The sequence below is a fragment of the Nelusetta ayraudi genome, unplaced genomic scaffold, assembly GCF_046127955.1.
Source record: "Nelusetta ayraudi isolate G7.1 ecotype Tasmania unplaced genomic scaffold, CSIRO-AGI_Nayr_v1 ptg000007l, whole genome shotgun sequence".
Taxonomy (NCBI): domain Eukaryota; kingdom Metazoa; phylum Chordata; class Actinopteri; order Tetraodontiformes; family Monacanthidae; genus Nelusetta; species Nelusetta ayraudi.
The window spans coordinates 2,953,510-2,972,933 of NW_027466057.1; the positions used below are offsets into that span (position 1 = coordinate 2,953,510).

At 47.4% G+C, this 19,424-nt stretch overlaps 2 protein-coding genes across 7 annotated transcripts in view; one reads left to right on the top strand and one right to left on the bottom strand.

Annotated features, from left to right (window-relative positions):
• rps6ka1 (ribosomal protein S6 kinase a, polypeptide 1) overlaps nt 1–19,424 on the bottom strand; it is a 377,179-nt gene that overhangs the window by 49,944 nt on the left and 307,811 nt on the right. The window lies entirely within an intron of this gene.
• The window catches only part of kidins220a (kinase D-interacting substrate 220a), a 46,891-nt gene that overhangs the window by 7,516 nt on the left and 19,951 nt on the right, over nt 1–19,424 (top strand). For all 6 annotated transcript variants that reach the window (XM_076017880.1, XM_076017886.1, XM_076017884.1 and 3 more), the window contains exons 4-23: nt 567–665; nt 1,892–1,990; nt 2,262–2,360; nt 2,543–2,641; nt 3,037–3,234; nt 3,334–3,432; nt 3,701–3,799; nt 3,991–4,089; nt 4,200–4,377; nt 4,473–4,637; nt 4,730–4,909; nt 5,125–5,290; nt 5,432–5,583; nt 5,799–5,899; nt 6,002–6,187; nt 6,297–6,437; nt 7,282–7,519; nt 7,992–8,083; nt 9,994–10,138; nt 10,342–10,504. In XM_076017880.1, the coding sequence (XP_075873995.1) occupies nt 567–665; nt 1,892–1,990; nt 2,262–2,360; nt 2,543–2,641; nt 3,037–3,234; nt 3,334–3,432; nt 3,701–3,799; nt 3,991–4,089; nt 4,200–4,377; nt 4,473–4,637; nt 4,730–4,909; nt 5,125–5,290; nt 5,432–5,583; nt 5,799–5,899; nt 6,002–6,187; nt 6,297–6,437; nt 7,282–7,519; nt 7,992–8,083; nt 9,994–10,138; nt 10,342–10,504 (2,798 nt within the window). The remainder of the gene's footprint in view (nt 1–566; nt 666–1,891; nt 1,991–2,261; nt 2,361–2,542; nt 2,642–3,036; nt 3,235–3,333; nt 3,433–3,700; nt 3,800–3,990; nt 4,090–4,199; nt 4,378–4,472; nt 4,638–4,729; nt 4,910–5,124; nt 5,291–5,431; nt 5,584–5,798; nt 5,900–6,001; nt 6,188–6,296; nt 6,438–7,281; nt 7,520–7,991; nt 8,084–9,993; nt 10,139–10,341; nt 10,505–19,424) is intronic.

Consider the following 19,424-nt stretch of genomic DNA (forward strand, 5'->3'; position numbering starts at 1 on the left):
GGCCGCACTCGGCCTCTGGCTGAGCCGTAATGACGACGTCTTGCGCGCGTCCCTGACCGCAGCGCCTCTGACTAAATGATGGTGATCCGCTCGCTGGCCGACACCCTCGGGCGCCCAGGTGCCGGCCCTCTCTCCCCCCCCCTCCGAACCCATGGACGCCGTCACCCGGGTGTTTGGCCCTCCCGTTTTACGCACGCACGTGCATGCACACTCGCACAGCAACACCTCTCATTATCATCTCACGTCCCGAAGTAACCTGCTATTACACATGGCACACCTAGACAAGTCGCACTGGCGCTCAGGGGGAGAAGACGGGCATTAGACACTGCAGCCGCCGCCGCCGCCACCGCCTCCTCACGCTCTGCCGCTCGCGGCCGATACTCTTTTGCTGATGCGACATCACGTTCCCATGAGCATCTGGTACGACCAATTGGTAGGTTACGCCGCCCCGGCAAAATCCTGGGCGTCCCACCCGAAGCTTACTCGACCGTTTTTCCCTCCACCGACTGGACGTTTTTTGGAGTCCGATGGCAGTTTCCCGAGTAACGAGTCGTCTCTGTGCGCAGGACTGCTGGACGGCGTTGATCTCGGCAGCCAAGGAGGGTCACATCGAGGTGGTGAGGGAGCTGCTGGAGAACAATGTTAACCTGGAGCATCGAGACATGGTAGGAAAGTGATGAGCGACTGGGAAGTATAATGCGCAAAATTCTGCAAAACGTTTACTGCAGAAACCTGATAATGGAAAAAACATATGTTAAAAGTTCTTGTTTTTCTAATAAATCTGTGTTAAAAATCTTCAGGTCCTCAGTTTAATTCCAGTATCTTGATTTTTCATGATGATACATAAATGTTTATTAATTTATTTAAAAAAAAAAAAAAAGTAAGGATCAAAGGAAAGCTAGTAGTCATTGAAGGATTTTGAGAGGAAAATACAAATTATTATTATTATTATTTTATTAAAATCTTTATTAAAACGCACAATAGTAAATTTTAACTTTGGCTGCTTGTATCTGCACACAAGCTGAATTCTGTCAACAGTCAAAAGTGTAACAAAGTTCACTTCCTGATCGGATGTACATGAATGGTCTCCATAGAATGAGATGACCCTGGCTCTGGTTGAGCAGGATGATCCATTAGCCTTGAGATGGGCATAAAATGAAATTAGGTGTATTTTGCCATGGCTTCTCTCTGTTACTAATCCCATTTACTGCGCTCTGGGTCTCTCTGCTTTGCACTGATGTAATTCAGGCTCAAGCTCTGGACTGGTCAGAGGCAGACAATTGTCTGAAAGCTTGTGCCCAAGCAAGTATTACACATACTTGTGAACAGACTATTAGCAACATGCAGTTGGGAGACAAAGAATATATTTTAGCGACAATATTATTTGTCACGCCGATGCTTGGGCTTGAGATAAAGAGTTTCTCAGCTGCTAAAAGTCCTAAAAATGGAGCTCAGAGGATTAGAGGGAGATGTTTGAAATCTGGTGGCACATGGAGATTACTTTTTATCTCATTATTTAAAAAGATGACAAGACACTATGAGCCGACTCCCAAATCCTTGGTCTCTTGTGACTGTATGCAAGCCACTGAGAACACGGAATGACTCATGGCCGCGCAGGGCATGTATAAGCTCAGGACGGGACAGATCACAACCAGTCATCACAGCGAGATTATAATAAACCGCACTGAGTGATACTGCTCACTGACTGCGGCGTGTGTCACGCCAGCCGCAAATAACACTTCTCCAAAACCTGTTGAGATTCTAGCCTGTAGTCTGTAAGGCTTCGTCTTCCCTCGAGCAGCTTCATTGAATTTCCCTCCATCCAGTATATTGCATATGCTTTCAGGACACAGTTTAACCCAATGTTACTGCGTGTGCACTTCCTGCTCAGGGAGGATGGACTGCTCTCATGTGGGCGGCCTACAAAGGATGCACCGATGTGGCCGAGCTGCTCTTGGACAAGGGCGCTAACCCCAACATCACTGGTCAGGTAAGGAGAGAAGTTCATGAAAAATATGACACTGATAATCAAAATGTGCTCATAAATAACACATTTTAAATCAAATCTCAGACAACAGTTGCCACGTGAATCATTTCAGTCGCGCTTCAGGATACGCTTTGTCATAATTAGCACTCCTGATGAAGGCAACGGCTTCGAAATCCAGCTTGGAGATTTTTAAGCCGTCGCCAAACCTGAGCAGGTCCGCGATGGTGCCTGAAAGCCTGACCGCAGACTTAATTTTAGCTCTTTCCCTCAACAGTACAGCGTGTATCCCATCATCTGGGCAGCAGGTCGAGGCCACGCCGAGATTGTGCATCTGCTGCTGCAGCACGGAGCCAAGGTCAACTGCTCAGACAAGGTAACAACCCCCCTGCAGATGTTTTATGATGCACATTTTTATTATTGTTATTTTTGTTGTAACAACACACACAGTGGGAGTCAGTTGTATGAGCTCAGGAGAGTTCATTTACCTCTTGTCTTTCCATTTGTAACCACTTCACAGGCCGCCTCGCCCTTTAATCCGTGTGTCTTGTTTTGCAGTATGGTACCACTCCATTGATCTGGGCGGCCAGGAAAGGTCACTATGACAGTGTGATGCACCTTCTGGCCAATGGAGCAGATGTGGACCAAGAAGGAGCTGTATGTAGCTTTCGTATTTTGACTGACTGATTATTAAACTGGAAAGATTTAATTTTGAAAGTACTTTTTGTTTGTTTTATCTTTAAGCAATTTGACAGTGATATGCATTGCTAGTGTTAATATTTTAATCTGTAGTCTGGTAGCTCACTAGCTAAGCAAGTCTGACTTTGTCTTTGGTTCATCTCTGTGCAAAGAAACAACACAGCTTGTCCTCATCAGTGCAATTTTCACATTTCCTCACTCAAGATTAATAACAGCAGCCGCATATACCTGTGAAACTGCTATAACAAATAGCTTGGTTGCATTTGTGACACAGCACATCTGTGGCCATGACGCATCTTTGCTCACCGAAAATGAATGCTGTGATGATTTGATGCCTCTTGTCTTCTTCCCAGAACTCAATGACCGCCCTGATCGTGGCAGTGAAAGGCGGCTACACAGAGGTGGTGAAGGAGCTGCTGAAGAGGAACCCCAATGCCAACATGATGGACAAGGACGGCAACACGGCGCTGGCCATCGCCGCCAAGGAGGGGCACATCGAGATCGTGCAGGACCTGCTGGACGCCGGCTCCTACGTCAACATCACCGACAGGGTGAGGCGGCAACTCATGCGAAAAAGCTTCAGCTCAGTCAAATGTACAGTTTGTTAAGTGACCTTTGCCCGGCTCCTTCTCTTTCTCCGTGTGGTGCAGAGCGGCGAGACAATGCTGATTGGGGCTGTGAGAGGAGGTCATGTGGAGATAGTCCGAGCTCTGCTAAACAAATACGCTGATATTGACGTCAGAGGACAGGTAGGAGCTGCTTTTTTCTCCGCTTCGCACACATTAAGGAGGCCCTCTTTTGTTTTCACACGTGGTTGTAAGTCGGTCATGTCTACTCAATACCGCGGCTTAAAATTAAACAAACATACACGGCAGTAATTGCTATTCAAACAGACCAGACCACACATGTTGTGTGTTCACAGTGTAAATTGATATTTGTTGCAAGCCATCGCTTATGGAGGCTTTATTTTGCCATTCATAACCAATCAGCATTCACTTTTTTCCCCTTTCACATCAGGATGGAAAGACTGCCCTCTACTGGGCAGTGGAGAAAGGTAACGCCACCATGGTCAGAGACATCCTGCAGTGCAACCCTGACACTGAGAGCTGCACCAAGGTACGGCACGGCTGGCAAAAGTAGAGCAACTTCACTTGTAAATATTGAAGTGTAGAATCATTTTGTACACATTATTTTTTTTTAAATGAATTGAACATACGCTATCATGAACTGTAAGTGTCATCTGCACTGGCGGTTGCTCTTGATGTTTCCAAAATGACCCGAATTGAAATGACGTTTTTGTGTTTCAGGAGGGAGAGACCCCCCTAATCAAGGCCACCAAGATGAGGAACATAGAAATAGTTGAGCTGCTGCTGGATAAAGGAGCGAAGGTGTCTGCAATGGACAAGGTACTTTACAAAACACCACCACGTCAAGCAATGCGTTGCAAAGAACGCCTGAGTTGTCATAGCTCATTATAATGAAGTTTTGTCTTTTGCCCCGACTTATTTTTGCCCAGAAAGGAGACACGCCGCTGCACATCGCCATCCGAGGTCGAAGCAGGAAGCTGGCCGAGCTGCTGCTGAGGAACCCCAAAGACGGCCGCCTGCTCTACCGACCCAACAAAGCAGGAGAGACGCCGTACAACATCGACTGCACTCACCAGAAGAGCATCCTCACGCAGATATTTGGAGCCAGTACGAGCTTTTTATTTTCCTTTCTGCAGATTACAGCTGTTACGCAGGAAAGGCTGAACTCTCTCTCAAGTCCCTTTCTTTTTCTGCCGCCCCAGAGCACCTCTCGCCCTCCGAGTCAGACGGAGACATGTTGGGTTACGACCTGTACAGCAGCGCCCTGGCAGACATCCTGAGCGAGCCCACCATGCAGCCGCCTATTTGTGTCGGCCTGTACGCTCAGTGGGGTAGCGGCAAGTCCTTCCTTCTTAAGAAACTGGAGGGTAAGTCACCAGGTCACCTACATTTTATCTGCGTTGTCTACACTGCATGTTTGTCATTGTTGTGTCTGCCTCCTCCTACCTCCATCTGGCAGATGAGATGAAGACCTTTGCGGGCCAGCAAATCGAGCCCTTGTTCCAGTTCTCCTGGTTGGTGGTCTTCCTCACCCTGCTGCTGTGTGGATCAGTGGCCGTGCTTCTGGGCTTCACTGTCGACCCCAAGCTGGCCATTGCCGTCTCCCTCACCCTGCTCGCCGTGCTTTACATATTTTTTGGTAAGGTGACGTACAGAATATGTTTTAAAAACACAACAAAATGATGTTAATTATGTTAAGACGGCCATAGTAAAACATTGGAAAGCATTTGGATTAAATTCATATCATATTTAAATAATCAAATCATTAAACTATGAGTTGAAGAGGCCACAAAACTGCTCAGAGTATCCTAAAAATGTAGTGCAGAATGTAATGTGTGAATGTTCTGTCTCCAGTGATGGTGTACTTTGGGAGTCGGCGTGAGAGGGACAGCTGGAACTGGGCCTGGGTCATCAGCACCCGCTTGGCTCGGCAGATCGGTTACCTGGAGCTGCTGCTTAAGCTGATGTTTGTCAACCCCCCTGAGCTTCCTGAGCAGACCACACGTGCACTGCCTGTCAGGTGATGCGCACCCACACACACACATACAGACATGGTAATGATAATCATATACATGATATATTATATTCTTTTTGATATCACAGCTATTATTTTTATCAAGTGATTTAACGCATTTATTTACCCCTCTTATGTGTTTCACAGGTTCCTGTTCACCGATTATAACCGCCTGTCCAGTGTCGGAGGGGAGACCTCCATGGCGGAGATGATTGCAACTCTCTCTGACGCCTGTGAGCGAGAGTTCGGCTTCTTGGCTGCCAGGCTCTTCAGGGTCTTTAAGACCGACGAGATCCAAGGTAACGTTGCAGGCGTTGTCTTGAGGCGTCGGCGGAGAAATGGCTTTTCAGTTTAAAGATTTTTCCTGTTGTATGTTTATGCAAAATGTTGAAAGAAATGGAATTATATCCCTGCTGAATAAGTGCCCTCATTAATCCACTTGCGTGACTGAAACATTAGATTGTGGCTGTACTAGTGAATATCTAAAGTTGTGGTGAATTTTCCTGTTTCCCAGGAAGGAAATGGAAGAAGACCTGCTGCGTTCCCTCCTTCATCCTGTTTGCCTTGACGCTGGCCTGTCTGATAACTTCTATGGCCTTGCTGGCCATCTTTAAGGTAACTGATCTGAGAGAGAGCCTGCATTTTAAAGCTCTAGCGTCACCAAGTAAGCACCTGGACTGTTTATACTAAACGGTGTAAACGCTTGTTGTTTTCCAGGTGGACCCTGCGAACCTGACGGTGAACGCGGTGCTGATAGCCATGGCCAGTGTGGTGGGCTTGGCCTTGCTGCTCAACTGCAGGACCTGGTGGCAGGTGGCCGACTCCGTCCTCAACTCGCAGAGGAAACGGCTGCACAGCGCCGCCGACAACCTGCACAAACTCAAGAGTGAAGGATTTATGAAGGTATGGACTAAAAGAATAAAAAAGAAAACCATGAACTTTGAATTCTGTAAATGTGATGCAAGCAAAGATACAAAACGGAAACTCACTCTTTTCCCCACTCCTCATCCAGGTTTTGAAGCATGAAGTCGAGCTCATGTCCAAAATGGCCAAGACCATCGATGGCTTCACTCAGAACCAGACGCGTATGGCCGTCATCATCGACGGACTGGACGCCTGCGAGCAGGACCGAGTGCTCCAGATGCTGGACACGGTTGGTGTGCATATGACCCTCTTACGTTGCTGCATAAGTGACGGGCGCAGCTGCCTCATTCCCGATAACAAGATAATGGACAGAAATTATGTTTGTCAACATCTGTCACTTGAGCAAACCGTGTTAGAGCGGCTGCTGTTCTGGGCTTCAACTCCAATCGGGTCACGCACCTCGCATATCCCCACTTCACCCTGCTGTGTCAGCTCGCCTCGAAATTAAGTATCATCTGCCATCTGCGGTAATAGCATTGCTGTTAGCCAAATGTTATTATTTCAGCCAATGCCAGTAGAATCCAATTTTTTTGCTGAAAAAGATAAGAAAAAAAAATTCTCCTGGGAAATGAGTGCCGCAGATGCCGTCATCATGTGACGGAGCCCGAGTTGAAGGCACAGACAGCTGCAGAGGGGACACGGGGTCAGAAGCCTTCGGCCTGAAAGTTAAGGGTGCCGCTGCTCAGGGGTTAACAAAGCATGTAGCACAGATTAGTGTCCTGTGACACTGGGACAATGTCCCTTAGTTAACAGGGGTGGAAATCCCCAACACCATGTGCAGCAGACAATCGGCTCTCACAGCGGTCATTAAAATAAGTAGGCGCTGCAGCTGACTTGTTGCCTCTGGCCGCTATTTCGACCATTGATTAGATTGTAGACGTCCCCCTTTGAATCTATAGAAAGGAACCTGGTGGTTTTTCACATGACTCGACCAGCCAGGATGTGATGGTAAACAACAACGCGAGAAGCAGATGTGATTTTTGTCAAACCGACAAAGCTCCAATAAATAAAAATGAGAAACTGAAAGTTGAAACGTCTCACACTTTCAACTCGTGCGACCTGTCTCCGCCCAGGTGAGGGTGCTCTTCTCGAAAGGCCCCTTCATCTCCATCTTTGCAAGCGACCCGCACATCATCATCAAAGCCATCAACCAGAACCTCAACAGCGTGCTGAGAGACTCCAACATCAACGGGCACGACTACATGAGGAACATCGTCCACTTGCCGGTGTTCCTCAACAGCAGGGGTCTCAGCTCCACCAAGAAGCTGTGCATGGTGACCCCGACCAACGGAGAGGCCGTGCCTGCAGAGGGTGAGGACGGCAGCGTATGCATTTTAACATGTACGATTGTTGGTGTTTTTCTTTTATCACAGACACAAATGTACAATTTTTAGATGTTGTTTGTGTCTGTGATAAAGGAAAAAAACAAATGTATGTATATGTATATACACCACCAGTCAAAACTTTCTACTCTGCAGATAGATACTGAAGACATCAAATATATGAGCTCTGAGCAAGATATATGTAATTATGCGGCTAAAAAAACACATTAAATAACTCTGAATATGCTTTTTAGGAAAGGTGGCTATTTTGAAGAATTTAAATATAAAACGTTATTTTTCACTTTTATTGTTTCGTACATAATTCCATAATTCAATTTCAATCAAAGAGCTTTATTGCTATGGTAAACATAGGTTGGCTGTGCCAAAGCAAGCGATACCAACATTGCAAAAAGAATCAAATAAACAACATAAAATACCATATGGATTTTGTCTCTCTGAAGGATGGCAGGACGAGACAGACAGGAAGACGTCACTGACCAGCCTGGCTCAGGACCAGGCCAAGTTCGGGAGCAAGACCACCTTAAACCGCAGGGTAAAGGGCCAACTCTTGTCCAGTCCACTTCCAGTACAGCTTTTTCAGCGCGGCAGGTGTGCGACCAGTCGGTCGTCGAGGATGGAGGGGAAGACAACGCCGAGTGGAGAAGGGGGTGGTGGGGAGGAGAAGAGAGTTGCTCAGTGTGCAGCCAAGGTTTCCTGGTCTAATTGATGTAATGACTGTTTATCCTTCCTGCTGCGTCGCCGCGGCCTAATGACAAGGCCGAGCAGCAGTGGGTCCCGGTGACAAAACACTGGCACCAGGTCTGCTGGCAGGAGGCTAAGCGATTCTGCTGCTTCTGCTGCTGCTGCTGCTCCCACCCACCAACCCCCCACAGCAAGACCACCCACCCCACCACCACCTTCCTTCCTTCTTTCCTTCCTTCTGTCCTTCCTTCCTTCCTTCCTTCCTTCCTTCCTTCCTTCCTTCCTTCCTTCCTTCCGGCCTCCTGCTCCCCTTTGTTTGCTTGACATTAGTTTATGCCCGGGGATCTACCATTATCCCCAATTATTTGCTATTGGTCCTTTATTAGGAGGCAGCATGCGCCCCGCGAGCAGCACAGCCTTGGCAGGAGGGCCCCCCTCTTTCTATAAGTGGAGATTGAAATTAATTCCGAGGGGCTCTTCAGTATCATTAGGCTTCTCGAGCGCTGGATGCCTTTAGCTGTGTGTCTAGCTGTTTTTCCATTACCCCTAGAAGACCCAAGACCCAAATCACGCAATGATAAACTGGGCATGGAAACACCAAAACTTGGAAGAACCTCTCAAATATGGCTAAAAGCTTTCTACGCTTTCTACACACAAACGTGGTTTTTCAGACGTATAGATATAGAGTTGTATCGCAAAAGTGCCATGGAAGCACTTTTTTCGCATTCACACGTCACCGGACGTGACATACGGGGGTCACATGACCAGTTCACTTCAAGTAAAAATGGCGCTATATGTTTGGACGGAGGAGGAGATGGCATTTTTTTAATCAAAGAGAAAAATATCACAACCGTTCTTGACAGCAAACAAACGTAACCAAACAAAAGCGAACGTAATTCTTGTAAAATCTTCCATCACCATTCAATGGAAACACCTGCAAATTGCAATTGTACTGTGGCGAAATGTTAGAAATATCGCTTTTATTTTGCGAAAAACTGCAATGGAAACACAGCTTCCGTCGTCTGGTCTGCCGTCACAGGGGGGAAATATCAGCTGGATCACTCAGTACAGTAACCGCCCCTACAGATCTGACAGCCTTCCCAGAGAGACGGCTGTCAAACGGGATGAAACTCACAGGGAAAACAAGTCAGTGGTACGGGTGGTTTACCTGTCTGCATGAAAATCCTCTTCAGTCGCGAAGGGGCGGTGCGCATACGCTCCCGTCCCCTCTGGAAAAGCAGGTCATGAGACTGGCGTTACAACTTCAAAGTCGGTCGAAAAGACCCGGCTCTGGCTCATGACCGTGGCAGCTGTCCGATATCATCACAGATGTTCTCCCGTAGATCCGTGTCAATGGCCCGTCTGTGTGTCATGACTGTTGAGCTCCGGACAGTGGCTCTTTGATTTTAATTTGCAGCCGCAGGATTTTAATATGTGCTTCTCATGAAAGCGGAGGCTCTTGTACGCAGGAAGAGAGAGCCGTGCGACTTATCGGCGGGGTGACAGAATGAAAGAAAACATTCATTTGAATTGGATTACGTTGGGAGACGTCGCGGGGCCATGTTGTCAGTAGATGCCCTCGTGCAAGGGAAAACTTGTACTTCCTTTCAAGAATAGATCAAGTTCAGAGGAAGTCCACAGCAAGTGACATATTGGCTTCTCTTCTTTTTTTTTGTTATTATGTACAGTTAACTGTTTCACAAACACTTGGAACAATTCAAGTAAAAATTCAAACTTTATTATTCTCCATCCTCTCTCCAGGACACATACCGCCGTCGGCACATGCAGAGGACCATCACCAGGCAGATGTCCTTCGATCTGACCAAGTTGCTGGTTACTGAGGACTGGTTCAGTGACATCAGCCCGCAGACCATGAGGAGGCTGCTGAATATCGTTTCTATCACAGGTTGAGGAGTTTTCCTTGGATTAAAAACATTGCAGGAAATGGGAAAATGCATTTGAACAGACGATGTAAATGTTTAATCTCTAAACTATAATCTGCAATAAACTCAGTGCCTTTTTTTTTTTTTTTTTGCTTATCCAATTGTTATACTACTGCTTTATTAGATGTGACTTTTATAGTGGAGTGACTTCCATCGTTGCTGACAGGTCGCCTGTTGAGGGCCAATCACATCATCTTCAACTGGGACCGGCTCGCGTCGTGGATCAACCTGACGGAGGAGTGGCCCTACAGGACGTCCTGGATTATCCTCTTCTTGGAAGAGACGGATGGCGTGTCGGACCAGGTCACGCTCAAGGCCATCTACGAGAGGTATGTACGCACGTGACTGGTCACAATTCGTTGGTTCCTGTCAGTCCGGAACTCTTGCAGCTATCATTCTGGATGGAGTCAGACTGCTTCAGCTTCAGCAGCTACCCAAAAAAATGTCTTAGGTCTAGTGTTTATTTAGGCCACTGTCGGGCAGGGTACCTTAAGAATGGCAGTGCAAGATCCTTGCTCTATCTATATTCTTATGTATATATATATATATATATATATATATATATATATATATATATATATAAATATATATATATATATGTATATATATATATATATATATATATATATATATATATATATATATATACATATATATGTATATGTATATATATATGTATATATATATATATATATATATGTATGTATATATATATATATATATATATAAATATATACATATATATGAGAATCATTGTAAGGATGGGAAAAGCAAACAAATTTTATTTTACTGCAAATACACAGTTTTACAAATGTATTTATAGGCAGTATGTTGAGCCTTTAGCAGTATAAAAATCATAAATCAAGCCAAATTTTACACACCGGACCGTTTAATGAAATTAGCTCATTTCCAAATATTGTCATTAGCAACATTAGCCAGCAGGTGGCAGTAGAGGATTTAGTTTCCAAATGTGGGCCACATCAGCTCACAGTCACAGAGTGCCTCGCTGATAATTGGTCGAAAGCCTTTGGTCAAAGTGACTCAGGCTCTCTGGGTCTGACTGTGTTCTCGGCTGCACCGCTCCGCATTTCAAACGCTCTCAAAAGCGGCAAAGAGCGAACAACGGCAGGAACAGCAGATGCTTTTGGGGCGTGCGCGAGGGAGAGCGCGCGGTGGGGCTGCCGGGCGCCGCCGCGGATCACTCGCTGGCCTTTAAAGGTTGCACTCTGTCACAATACACTAGTGCCTACGACTCCCGCGGCGGTGAAGTGTCACAGGCCGTTACCGTCGGCCGGTCAGCCAGCCGCGGTCTGCAGACGACAACCCCCCCCCCCCCCTCCCCCCCCTCCCTCCTCAACTCACAAGGCAAAGCTCCATCCAGCTACTGCAGATTTCACTTCATTCCCAAGTGACAATAGGCAGCACGGAGCTGTGTGTGTGTGTGTGTGTGTGTGTGTGTGTGTGTGTGTGTGTGTGTGTGTGTGTGTGTGTTGCACCGCCTCGTCAGATGTGAATGTATGCGCGCACACCCCCTCGAACTGGCAGTAACGGCCGCCGAGATGCAGTTACATTCCGTAACCATTTTTCTGGGTTAAACCCCAAAAATCGCGGCGCCTTGATCTTCCGGATCCGACTGCCAATTAGACGGCCTCTTTTCCCTTTGACCAGCGGCTTTGTCCGTCTCTCTCCTTCCTTCCTCCTCACTGGACGTCTCTTCCAAATGGCTGCTCTGTTCCGCCGTGGCCGTCTTGAGAAACGGCCCTAATGATGATGACAGGAAGCCTCAAACAGGCTATACATGACGCCTTGCCTAGAGGCCTTATCTGCCCGCACTAATCTCCCACTGATAAGACTCAGGCCTCCTTCTGTGTTTCTTCTTCTGTCTTCTCTTTCTTCCTCCTTTAATTTGGGGCTTTTTTTCCCCCTTTTTCTTTCTTTCTTTCTTTCTTTCTTTTTTTTTTTTTGCTCCGCGCGCAGCACTTTGTCATCCTCAAAGCGGATAAAAGTGCTTTTACGATGGATGGGCTCTTGACTTGGCTCTCAGGACCGCAGGCCCTTTTCTCCCTATAGAAACAGATAGCCACTTCTGTTCTCACTCAGCAGCGTTGTGCACGCAGTCGCACACGTGCGCACATTTTTATTCTGCAGCTTAAAATTTTGTCCGTTCTGGCGATTTTCAGAATATTCTCACACCGTTTTTTTTGTGCCTTGTTTGTTGATGTTTTTTCTCTTTCGCGATGCCGTGCTCGACATCAGAAATGCACATCCCTTGAGCATTACTAAGTGAATATATTAGTGGTGAAGTGAACGTGGGGGTGAGTCAGCCCCTTATAGGTCAGCTGTCACCCTGCATCTCTGTCATGATGCAACACGAGCTCCCACTGCCAGTTCCGAGGCTCGCTGCAAAATAAGTAGGCCACGGTGCAACGGGATCACGCTGTCCCGTCGCTTTGCTAGCTGCACCTTCCCAGCTAGGCGCTAACGCAGCTATCCAGTCGGCCCATTACGTGGAGGCGACTGGATTTTTTTCAATGCGGGGCGTGGAGACATTGTCAAGATGACCCGCCGCCGGAGCTCAGTGCGAGCATGAGAACTGGTGGTGGTGGTGGTGGTGAGGGGGCGAGGAAGGTGATTTAAGTGACTTTGGAGATCGCCGGTGCCAGATGGGCCGGTCGGAGTTATTTCCCAAACTGCCGATCTGCTGGGATTTTCACACGAGACGATCTCTCGGGTTTACAGAGAATTGGTCTGGGGAAAAAAAAGAGGGGGAATGTCGTTCAGCGGCAGTGGCGTGGAGGAAAAATGGCTTGTAAGACGCTGGAGGTCGGAGGAGACGACGGAAAGGCAGCGGCGAGTCAGGAGGAGGATGGACGGTTTTAGATGGGAGTGTCTCAATTTTGTCGAAGAGAAGAATGAAAACACGGGTCCGTCCCGCCTCGAATCAACTGTGGAGGCTTTTTCTTGACCGTGACATCTTGTTCACTGAACTGAAATGGCACTCCACGGTCACCAGACCTCAATCCTGACGAGCAGCTTCTGGAAGTGTTGCAGTCTGGGACTCACGGCATCGTGGATGTGCAGGCGACACATCGGCTAGATTCGAAAATTAAGAAAGAGAGAGCGGGAAAAAAGACCCTCATCTCGACTCGTATCTCAACGTGTGTGTGTGTGTGTGTGTGTGTGTGTGTGTGTGTGTGTGTGTGTGTGTGTGTGTGTGTGTGTGTGTGTGTGTGTGTGTGTGTGGTGAGGGGTGCAGGGGTCGTGGTGAAGCGTCATTGTTGGACGGGACACAAAGCGAAGTACGCGGCGCTAATTCCCGTCGCGGGCAGGAGTGGGGCAGGCGCGGCCCTCCTAATCTTTTGGAGAATGTCTAATCGGTTAATAACCTCAGCAATTTCCATCATTAACGGAAAGACAGGGGTTGGCTGGGCGCTGTAACAAAGATGGCACTGTCTCAGGGAGATGCTGGCTCAAGATTGCACACGCACAAATACACAGGCACAGGCACAAGCACAGGCACGGCCAGCGCGACCCATCATGCTGTTCACGGCGCGCGAAGAGAAGCACGGAGACCAAGCAGCCCGAGACGTGTTGACGACCAACTATTTGTTGCAGTCAAATTAACAACCCTGAGTCCTCGTACTGTTTTTTTTTTCTTTTCTTCCCCCTTTTCTCTCTTCCCGCCCCCCTTTTTCTTTTTTTGATCACCGGCAAATTGAATTTGGAGCCTGCAGTCTTGTGACTGCCGTGTTTGGCGTTCTCCCCGTTCTCTCCGTCGCCTCTTCGCAGGAGTCAGCCGCTCCTCGTTTTAAGCTGCCATTGCAGAGTTAATGGCGACGGCGCCGACGTCGCTCGCGCCTGCTTCATGGTTATTGCTCTAAAGCAGCCCAGCCATTTCCAAAGGCTGCTAATGAGCTTTTGTACTCTTTTAACTTCCTTGATGTTGTTTGGAGTCATTACATTACATTTAACTGTGCAGTGGAAGCACCTCACCACGGTTCAGAACACTTGTTGGACACAGATTAAATTCTGTTGTGATTTCTATAAGCCTCAATGTTAATGGTGAAACTCCATAGCAACTGGACCTTTTTTTTTTTTTTTTTCTTTGTCTTTCAATCACAGACGCCTCCTTCTGAAAGCGCCGGCTTGTTTCGAGTCCAATTTCTAAATGAATGACAAACATTTTTCCCTGCAGCTCCAGTTCTCACGCATATTATCCTCTGATCGTGTATTTAAAATACTCGTGCAGCGGTAAATTGCGTCGTACCCGCAAAGGTTTTTATTTTTGCTAATAATATGCAGACGCTAAAATGGCCAGAAATGCAGCACCTGAGGAGCCAGAAGCGCTAAAATTGCTCTCTAGTAACCTGACCGCGCGATATATCAGTCAGATATTATAACGTCGGTGGGCACCTCCATCACCAGAAGTTGAATTTCTGACGGAATACTTTGTTGTTTGCTTGTCGTTGTCAAATACATATCATGCACGTTGGGTTTTCTCCTGAACTCACGCCAAGAAAGAGACGTTGCACACATCTCTCCAAGTATTGGTCATTTTAAACATTATTACCAGTAGGCCTTCAGTAAGTCTTTGCTTTTTTAATAAACTGCCTCTAACCTGAGGATCAAAGTGTGTTTCTAATGATTCCTTCAAAAACAGTTTGTCGTTTAAAAAGTACGCTCAGCATAAATGCACGACCCTGAGGCTGTGCGGGGGCAGGTTGAGTCCGGCCCCTCGGTCGGTGAGTTTATTCCTGGACGCTCGGACTCCGTTTTCAGCACCAACCATTTTCAAAAAAAAAAAAAAAAAAAAAGTGTCAGTGGTCCACCGAGCAGGTTCCTGCACTGCTCTGACATCTGGTGCCCTGTCTGTGCCAGGATGCCCCTGCTGCACTCAGGAGTGTGTTTCTGGCGCTACACCTGAATCTCCTGTTCATTACACACGCCCACGCACCACAAGCGCGCACAGACGCAGATAGACAAAACAACGGCCTGGCGTACATTTTATTTGCGCTCTTAAAAGGAACCCGCCGTTGGAAACGCGTGCAAGTTTGCCACCAGAAACGAGCTCGTTGATGGGTTTTTTTAACGTTTTTAAACGTGTTCGTGTGCGCACCTCGGCTTGTGCGGGAAGCCACGCGCACGCGACGCTAAACGTATCGCACACACACAGACGCACACACCCAGCACTCACGCCAGCGGAAGAACATATGTCACCCACCCCCCCCACGCCCCCAAACTCCTCTGAGAGTCAGTCTAATTAATCAGGCCCTGAGATGCAGGCTGTGCTCAGCTAACACACATAAGCACTCGTGCACGCGCACACACACACATACACACACACACACCCTTGCGCACGTGTGTGCGCGCAACACGGAGAAGCGTAACGGCAGAGAAATTGTCAGCGGATAAAATTGCGCCGTTTGTGCAGTGAAAACTTTCGATTCGGAGACGATGCTCGACTTCCCGCTCCTCCCTTCTGTCTCCTCTGGCCTGACCCCGCACTCATCCACCACACACACACACACACACTCCTTTTGCAACATGTGACTACAGCCAGGCACTTCTCTCCGACACTTGAAAACTTTACCCCTCCCCTCCTCACCCACCCCCGGCCCCCCTATCGCGCTTGGAATGAATATGTAGCGACGGCAATTCAGGCTTAATTAGGGAGACTCTCATCCCGAGCGCCGGGACATTAAGATGACGCTCCATTCTCAACTCTGGATTACTTTAATTGGCACAATTATTATAATTTGGTCACAATTATGTGCCGTAATAAAAAATTAAAAAAAAGTGCTGTTCCAAAGCTCACACGGGTGATTCCCTTTATGCTGGAATCCTTTAATAAGCTTTTAATTATCTCGGGGGGGGGGAATAAATGGCGAGATCCCATTCTGTCTTGTCTTTTTGTATTTGTGTGTGTGTGTGTGTGTGTGTGTGTGTGTGTGTGTGTGTGTGTGTGTGCGAGGATACTTTTGAACTGTCCCTGCCCTCGGTGGAAGTCTTTATTCTTTGCCGCGTCTCCCTTTGTTCGGGCGGATCCCTGACGCACTCATTACGCTTTCATACCTACGCTTGCGTGGTAAATGTGATGGAGGGGGCGGCGGCGGCGGCGGGAATGAGAGAGCCCTCCGCACCGGAATTAATTTCCTCAAAGAGGGTTTTTCAGACAAAATATGAAGCGAAATGAAAAAAAAGAGCCACTTTTCTCAAAAGGTGCATCCATTCAGAAGGGCTGCTGTGAAGCCACTTTTGTCTTGCGTCATCACTGGCTCCATGCCTATCGGGACGCCGGTATTGATTTTCTTTTTTCTTTCACGGTTATCCTGGCAAACTGCGTGACCGCAGGGCGATGAGGACAAAACGTAAACCTGACCGTAGCTAAACTTGGAAAAAGACGAGTATCGGAATTGTCTGAGAGAGAGGGAAGAGTCGGGGGAGGGGCAGAATGTCACCGTCTGCAGAATTAAAGGTTGTCTGGTAGCGCTTTATATTAGGTCCTTGTGGTAAGCATTAATTAATATTTAATAATTTCCCTATAGGATGTTTATTAACATCAACGTTGGATTACACTTGATAAGTGTTAATAGCACCCTTTTAATATAGTTAATATCACAACTATGCACAACAGTTAACAGTTAATTAGACATTTTTCAGATACTGGATCTAAAGCGAGAATCATGCCTTTATAAAGCTATTAAATAGTTTGTTAATGGTTTTTGAAGTATTTTGTTTGTTCCAGCTGGATGACGGCTACTAAGATGCGACTGCCTTCGGTGAGGTCGCCCTGGTTTTTCTTTTCGTGCACGTTCACCCCGTTTCCTCAAGCCGTCGCCCTCCTACTGATTGCCTTTGTATTTTCGTTGGCCCCGGTCCTCTGTGCTGTTCGTCATGTCCCTCAGGTGTCTTTGCTGCGGTGACTCAGCAGTGAATCAGACACGCAGCTCGCTCCACCATCCAGCACCTAACCCCCTGCAGAACTGCACGAAATATTAAAAAATACAAAGAAGAAGAAAAAACCCTCTTGGCAGCCAGTGGCCGTTTGTAAAAGAGACACAGGAGGCAGTGCTTGCGTATGTGCAAGGTTATATAAGTGTGTGTGTGTGTGTGTGTGTGTGTGTGGAGTACAAGAAAGGGTACAATATGACGGTGGAAAGAACGTCATGTGACATTCTTTGTTTGGAAATCCGTAAAGCCCTTCTTGTTTGTGCCTATAAGCCCAGTCTGAAGGATTAGCCTAATTGGTCAGAAACAGGAGAACCGCTCTGTTCCCTATTTGTTCGAGCCATAACCAGTGCATTAAAATTGCAATAAAAGCCCGCCTGACACCTCGACTCGCCTCGACTCGGCCGCAGCCGTCGTTCGAATCGTTGCATCACCAGCGATAGCAGCAAGGTTGGAACCTGACGGTTCCAGCAGCGTGTCTGTCCGTCATCAAGCGAAATGAAAAATCCCTTTGAAACGATTCAGGGATTCAGGGAAGGCGAAATGAAGAATGAGCCCCGCCCCCCCGCCCCCCACCTGATTCTGGGAAGAATCAGGGTTGTTCTTGTTAAACATATTTTAGTGAACGCACGCTCCTGGCCACTGTATTTCCTCAGGATTTCGTTGTCAAATTTGTCTGCAGGGGTCTGGGCAAGTAGTGTGCTTAGTTTTTTTATATTTCATTAGTAAGACAGACTTTTTCTGACTGCCTCTGATGTAGTGGAGAGGATTGGAAATGTCTCTGAACAGAAAAGAGTTTGGAGACTAACAGCTGATACGTTGTGAACTTGAACGCAACCTTCTCCTTAAGTACTTTTTGAATGGTGTGAAGCGCATGAGCGTTTTGGTTTGTTTACGTTTGTTTGCTGTCAAGAGTGGTTGTTATATTTTTCTCTTTGATTACTTGTAAAAAATATTCGTCCAAACATAACACACCATTTTCACTTGAAGTGATAACGCATTAACGTTACATGCGGTGACATGTAAATGCGAAAAAAAAGTGTTTCCATGGCACCTTTGCGATACATCTCTGTATCGACACCTCATGAGAGCGTAAAAACCTTTTAGCTTTTTTTATTACCGTTTTTTTATCGCGATATTTAGGTTTTTGCGCAATTCTAGGGGTGATAGAAACTCCGCTACAGAGCTACTCTGTTCCATTCACTGTTCTGTGGAATTGCTTGACCTACTGTATGTTTTCATGTCAAGTTTCAAAGCCATCAGATGACTAAATTGTGCAAACTTCACCCAACCGTAGTGTCAACTTGCCCCTGGAGTGTAAAAATCATCAGCTGTGGTTTCTTGCATTGCTAATTTCCAAGACCTTAATAACTCTAAATCGAGAGTTCAGTTAAAGTTTGGAGGCCCGAGGGACAAGAGGCTCCATGTCAGCACAACAGATGCATTTAATAACAATTCAGAGAGCCACTGCAAATCCTCAGCCTTTAAAAAAAAAAAAAATCTTGTTCTACAAAGCAGCTCTTTTTTCTGCGCAGTATGGTTACCATAAGCTTGCTTTTCTTTGCGGTTTAATTTGAGATGCGCCAGTCCAGATATTTTCAATTACTGGAAATAAACGTTCTGACGGCGGTGTATGGAAAGCAGACAGTGGCACAATTTGTCGGCTGGCGTTTGCCAAGACAGCGCAGCGAGAGAGAAAATTGGAGACAGAGAGGCGAGCAGAGGCGGAGGATGTCCCCATTACACCAAGAATTTGATCCAAATCAAAGAAGTAAATCTGGATTTTTGGGGAAATGAACGTCATCATCTCTTGCCGCCCCTGGGCCTCCTTCTAATGCGGCAGAGGTTTCGGTCGGTCACGAAGACGGCAGCGGTGGCGGCGGGGGCAGGTCCGCGCATCACCTCGCTGAAGCGCAGACGACCTCTCCACCTCCGTCCGCGCGCGGGGGCCCGCCGGCGTGGACTGCGACGGGCCAACCGGGAGAGGAATGCGCCCAATCCTGCTCTGGCAAACTTCTCCTCCCACGCGCGCTGTCACACTGGTCACACAGTGACTCACATTAAAACTCTTGAGATTTTCAAAACACAGCGGGCAAAACAGGGCTTGGCCTGTTCCCGCAGACGTCCTCCTCCGACTCCGAGGCCCCTTTATGGAAACGTTTGGCGTCGGGAGCGCTCCTTTTGTTGCCTGTGTGGAAGCCTGCGTGCGTATGTCATCTGTAAGTCAAGTGGGCACATTCGAACCCTCTGGTGCCCGAAGCGGACGGGAAGGGGGATGAAGCAGTGAATTCTGCATGCTCC